This window comes from Montipora foliosa, chromosome 6 (genome assembly GCF_036669935.1).
Source record: "Montipora foliosa isolate CH-2021 chromosome 6, ASM3666993v2, whole genome shotgun sequence".
Lineage (NCBI taxonomy): Eukaryota > Metazoa > Cnidaria > Anthozoa > Scleractinia > Acroporidae > Montipora > Montipora foliosa.
This window is the reverse complement of record NC_090874.1, coordinates 27,869,356-27,875,901: the sequence shown is the minus strand read 5'-3', so window position 1 is coordinate 27,875,901 and position 6,546 is coordinate 27,869,356. Positions and strand designations below refer to the sequence as shown.

At 37.5% G+C, this 6,546-nt stretch overlaps 1 protein-coding gene across 1 annotated transcript in view; it reads right to left on the bottom strand.

The window, feature by feature from the left end:
- Positions 1-6,377, bottom strand: part of LOC138007082 (proliferation marker protein Ki-67-like) — a 26,357-nt gene extending 19,980 nt beyond the window's left edge. Inside the window, exons 1-2 of the mRNA XM_068853800.1 lie at positions 6,168-6,377; positions 5,939-6,020 (exon numbers count right to left, since the gene is read on the bottom strand). Coding sequence (XP_068709901.1) covers positions 5,939-6,020; positions 6,168-6,265 — 180 coding nt within the window. The 5' untranslated portion in view covers positions 6,266-6,377. The remainder of the gene's footprint in view (positions 1-5,938; positions 6,021-6,167) is intronic.
- Positions 6,378-6,546: the final 169 nt, after the last annotated feature.

The window sequence follows — 6,546 nt, the reverse complement described above, 5'->3', positions numbered from 1 at the left end:
GTGTGCCGGGAAGCTTTATAAAACCAACAGTCTATAAAGCCATCGATAAAATTGTCAAGTTACTGAAAGAGGTTGATGGTAACCTGAAAATCGAAGAGTGGTCATTTTTTGCTAACAAGCCCGGAGAAATCCCGAGCCAAAGAAATGACTTTGACTGTGGTGTTGTTGCATGCATGTATGCTAGAAGTCTTGTTGGCACAAGCCCTATGATTTTTCCCAACAGTCAGAGCATCTCTGATGTAAGATGCTACATGATCCTTGAACTGCACAGAAATTCATTATTACCAATCCCTCCTAATGGCTTGAAAGTAGATGATTATTATGCAGTTGACTATGTTAGCTGTTTCTTCTTTGGCAGGGTTATTCAAATTCAGGGTCAGTTTGCACAGTTCAAATTTCTGCACAGGGTTAGGCTTGGTGCTGATGCAGGTGAAATATTCAATTGGCCAACAAGGGATGATGTGGCTGATGTTCATGTCAGCTGTGTTTTCTATGGACCCATTCATTTGATTGGCAACAGTCCATTTAAGATTATGGAGATGAGCAAGTTAAAAAAGTGTTCCGTTATATCCAGAGGTACTGATTTTCTTTTGAAGGGTTGTTTTCTGTTAATGTTGAAAATACTCAAGGAACAGTGGTCATGATTGAACTTATGAACTCACAGTCAGGTTTTTCTGATCACATATTATCTTAAGGTGTTTTTGTGCCAATTAATCTTAACAAGGTTACATGTATGCATTACTAATGCATGATTTTGAATTTTTATCACAGTACTGTTTCTGACACAGTGCAAATATTGTGCAAAATGTTGAAAAACTTCAGTTATTTGAAAGCAAATGTGAAACTGTTGTATAAACATTAAAGTGTGGATGTTTATCACTCGCTTTAAACATCTTGCTTATGATCTTCTGAAAATTGGACAAATTTTCCACTCTGCAACAGTAGATGCTGTTTTCAAATCCTACCTCATTGAGAAAACCGTAACTATTTAAGTTTCCTCTTGTGATCTTTTCAATTAATATAAATTGGGAAAAAGCATCAGCCTACTAGACTCTAGATAATATTTCAGAATTCAGAGTATCTGCTAATAAAACTAAAAACAAACAAAACACCAAGTTTTCTGTTCCCCTCCGCAACGGCCATATTTTTAAGCTCTATGATCTAACAAATGCATTTTGGAGAAAAGCAGGACAGCAGCAAGTAAAGCTTTGTAGATGATCTTAAGCCTCAATAGGTTATGAGAAGTAAAGGACAAATTCTTATTTAAACTATAACAAGATCTTCGCCTCTAAATTTCCCCTCCACAACAGACGGAATACTGTGGAATGACCTAATTGCAATATTTTTGGGCTTATAGACACTGTGGCCGTATTCGCTAAAGAAGCCGGATTTTTTCAGATTTAGGGTGTTCTTCCGGGCAAATTCTCTCTAAACAAAGTCGGTGACCCCCCATTTTTTTTACATTTCTGACATCACTAACTCATCATCTTTCAATGGTAAGATTTGCAGAAAAAAATCAATGTTAGAAAATGTTCGCACAAACGTCCTTAATGGATTTTACACTGTCCAACATCAGACGATTTTACACTCGTCAACTAGGGGCACCCTATGACTACATACGAACTTATTGCACCATCACTTACAGCTGGTGTGAGATCTCCAATTGCACCATCAGTCGTAGCCGTTGCGAAATCTCCAATGACATAATGGTCTTAATTAATCTGGAACTTTTTTCAGGATATGTATGGGTACGAACCATACGATATATTTTCTTATATTCCTTATTTCCAGAGATTTCAAAGTTTACATGAGTAAATGGATAGCAAAGTAGTCACAAGAGTCACATAATTCAAGAATTACGTTATCCATGGCTATCTTTAATACGGTGGTACGAGATATGTCCAGGTTTGACTCTAATTAGATGCACGCGGATTTCAATAAGCATCACGAAGTGTCCCCTTGCTCTTCTAGCCAACTTCAACATCACTTGTGTCTCAGAATAAAGACAATTTATGTCACAAAGTGTCCCCCAAATGCTGCTCTTTAAGTGAAGCTTAACTGCTGCATTTACCCAAAGCTAAAAATAACGCCTACATTTACCCTTACCTTATTGTTGAAAATAGGTAGCAAATGCTTAAGACTTAAAGGGACACGTTGTGTTGGATGTCAAAATTGGGCGTGCATCTACTGTAATTAGGGTCAAACCTGGACATAAGTGGGTGGTACTGGTAGTACTTGCCGGTACTGACCTGTTCTTAGCTTGGCTTGCAAATAGTTAATTCCCCCCACACCCGATCTCTGAACTCGCTTTAAAAATTCATTTTAGACATGTGGTCAATGCATTTCAACAGTTGGGCTATTCCAGACTCTCACATCGTTTCATGATAATAATTCATTTTGCTTGTTTATAACCGGAGTATTGCACAGAGAAATTACCTCTTGATGATGATCTAGTGTTACAGGTGTGAATATTTGATTGGAAATTAAATACATTAGTTATTTGGGGTGGAGATATATTAATGCATTTAAATACAACTGATTTGATGAAAAAGATCTAAAGGTAGTAGTAGTACATGTAGATTGGAGGAGATGAAAAAAGAAGGTATTGCGTGAGATTTATAGTCACCAAAAAACATAAGGCGGAGGGCCTAATTCTGCAGGCCTAAAATTTTGACTCTCTATATTTTCCAGCACTCAGCCCCACGTGGCTATTCTATAAGATAGATAGGGTTGGATAAGCGATCTACATGTTTGATGTAGGGTATGCAAGGGTACGAAGTGTCATAATCTAGAAATGATACCAACTGACATGCTTATTTTCGATGCCATGTGAGAAATACCGTATGATGTTTCCAAGAAAGGTTCTCATCAATAAGCAAGGCTGCTGCCTAAGAAAATTTTAAAGGGGCCCTCAGAGCTAAACGCTGATAACTTAGGAGCCCAACATATGAAGTGAAAGGTGTTGCTGTGAAAAATTAAGGAGCCCAGAGCTATTTTTTGGGAGCCCCAGGCTACCGGGCTCCTGTTAGGCAACAGCCTTGATAAGCACACCCAGATATTTGAAAAAGAAACGTATGAATTCCTTCAAGGTGGTCAAAAACTTTCAAATTGACTTGGTAAGGTAGTTTTTTCTGCATTGAAAATTTGATTTTTTTCAATATTTAGAGAAACATTGTTTGCTATTAGCCAAGTGTAAACTTTCGGAAGCTCATTATTTACTGTGGACTCAAGCCAAGGCTGCTGCCTAAGGAAACTTTCTGGGAGCCCTTTGGGCTTCTAACATTAAAAGTTAGTAGCCAGAGTCATTTTTTCACGAGCCCAGAATTAATTAATTAACCCAGTGCCCACCACCTGACATCACGCTACCAGGAGGTAACACAACGAGCACCTTCAGCAATATTGAACACACTTACAAGTTAATCCATTGACTCCCAGGGGTTCCCCATTGACGAGTAAAATCGTCTGGCGTTAGACAGAGTAATTTACTAAGTCTGGCCGGTTTCGGCCGGTTTGGAGAGCCGTTTATTTGTGGAATTTGCTTAGCTGCCATTCACTCCAACCATATTGCTTTTTTCAGTGTTCAATCTCCACTTGGGATCAAATTTACAACAAAGTGAGGATGAATCCCCTTGTGATAAGTTAGGCACCCATTCGGGCCACTTGTTCAGAAATTTGGTTGCCTGCGCTCGCAAAAAATGCGCCCCAGGCGACCATTAGGCAGAACCCTTGCAAGCGATTAGAGGTTTTAATCTGCATATATACAAAATTTGTGTCATCAAATCTTCTGTGTACAGCTATTACAAATATCATTTACATAAAGATAAGGAAGAGCAGCAGTCCTAGAACCAATCCTTGTGGGACTCCTGATAGTGTAAGTGGTATTTCTTACTAGATGTATTTCTGGGCCCAATTTCAGTAATTAATTTTGTTTACGTCCTATAAGATACCGGGTATTAGGCAAACCAATCATTTGTCACATGTCCCATAATGACTCTGCAGTACAAGTATCGAGTGGTTTATGGTGTTGAATGCCATCTCTAGATCAATAAATGTACTGCACGTGTACAGCTTTTTATCCATATTGGTTTGGAGTTGATTAATTTAAGTGTAGCTGACCTAAAATAGCATGCATGCTCTGTTGATCTTTTCTCACAAAATCCATACTAAAAGTTATCAAGAATATTGTATTTTTCGAGATGCGATTTCAGGCGATAATACATCACTTTTTTCGAAAATTCGATTGAAAATAGGCCTTTCCACAGTGTAACTAATCATGCGATTTCAAGTGCAATTTGGCATAAATAAGCACAAGTTATTTTTTTGACTAACCAAATTCAGGTTCATTCAATTTGTAGTGTGAAAAAATTACAACTGCTTATTTATACCAAATTACACAAGAAATCAGGTGATTACTTGACAATAAGATATACATGAAAAAACGGAGACAGAAAATCAGAACAAGTGAAAATTTTGACAGTGTGTGCTTTTATTTCCTAGGAAGTTTATTCATCTGATTGGTTGAAAAATTACTATTTGCAATATTTGCCAAATTCAAACTTTTACAACTGGGAGAGTAAAGTGCAGGTTGCAGGTCATTGTTTTACCATAACTGAAACCTTTACAAAATTCTATCCTTAGGATTAAACATTATCTAAAGCATAGTGTTTAGGCCTAATGTTAGCATTAGTGACAGCTACGTGCAGTTTACAACCTCCACTTTTATAAGACCAATAGACCATCCTCCCCAAAGTCATTCAACTGTAAACTTGGAAAAATACAGTGCAATATTTGCTCTTGTGCTATAAATTTGCACCTGTGTTACATGAGAAATGCAGTCTTTTTTAGTGAATCTAAACTGAGTTATTTTTTCATGTATATTATCAGGGTAAGAGGAAAACTTCAAGACACCTGTTTAAATCAGCACACATCTTATCAGATTTGCATCCTTGGATATATCTAACTGGAAAAACTTTAATGGGAAAAATTAAAACATTGACTGACAACTGTATTGGAACCATTAATTTTGGTCTAATAACATCTAAAACTTAGCAGGTAAACTAGCCAATTACTTTAAAGCTTAATTTCCAGCTGTTTTCATAACAGATTATCGTTATTGGTAGGATAATTTTTGATAATTTTAATGCTGTTTTTCATCTGTTGAAGAGACAAAGCCAGTCAAAGGTATAAAATTTATCACAACAATACAACAGGAAGTAGTATGTAAGTTGGTCATAATCTTTGGTTTGTAACAAATAGGACATTCTATTTTTTATCCACACCCCCCCTATGGAAGGCATTTTTCCGACGGGTCCCTTTTGCTCTGAAATCAGATTCCGACAGGTCCCTTTCACCTCTGAAGTTAGATTCTGACAGGCCCCTTTTACTCTGAAGCTTGATTCCGACAGGCCCGTTTTTGTATAGAACAAAGACTCCCGATTCCGACCCCCTAAACTGGAGCAGACAATCCAGATTCCGACAGCGTCCTTCTTGACATTAAAAAAAAAATGCCTTCCATAGGGGGGTGCTGATAAAAAATGGAATGTCCCAATAAAAAAATGATCATAATTATAAGGATCGCTGAATATTTGTTAAGGGAATCAAAACGTAAGCTTACATGTGGACGTTAACAGATTTGAGCAACCGTTACTCCTTTCGCTAAAAGTCCCGTTTCCTCACGAAACTTCTCGACCCTTTTTTCGGGTGTCAAAATTCCCTCGGGGAGAGAGGTGGAAATTCATCAAACTCCAGAACCATTTTGCCTTTTTATTACCTTGAAAACATGTCAAAAGATATAAGCTTAAGCTTATCGATCAACTGAAATAAGCGGATGGTAGTTTCGGTCCCGAAAAGATTTTTTAGAGGCGGGCTCCAGGATTTGAACACTGTACGTACGTTATAAATGCTAAAACTAGATTTCACTTCTTGACCACAAACTCACCTTTTTATCGCACTCAACCTTGACAAGAGCGTGTTCTTGCGAAACGTTTGGCAACTGTATTCGAATATCGCAATCAGCTTTCCTGTACAACACACAGTAAAACTTTAAATATGATATTCATGACGTAAAGCAATCTTGAATTACAAAGTAATTTCAAGGCTACTTTTTATGAAAAGTCATTTACGATTAAGGTTAAATTTAGCTTATGCCGAGAGGTAATCTTTCTTACCTTCCAAATAAGCATGTGTTGCTTCTGAGGGGAAACTGGGGTCCATCTGTTCCATTCCTCTTTATTACAACAATCTTCGCAACGATGTCACCACTCATATTGTAATCAACCTAAAAGGTGATATTTCTTCGACAAATGAAAAGGAATGTGCAAATCAAAAAGCCCCAAATAATGGAAAGCTCATAGTTGCTGTAAATGGCGCGGATGCCAACGGACCAACTGAATATTCCAACGTGCAACAATTAATTTGATTTATCGCGCCTTCACTGCTTATTGGACAATTAAAGACATGTGATATCACATGTCAACCAATCAAAAGGTAGACAGGAGAACACCGTGGGGAAGCCCTGGGGACGAACTATTACTATTGACATTTTTT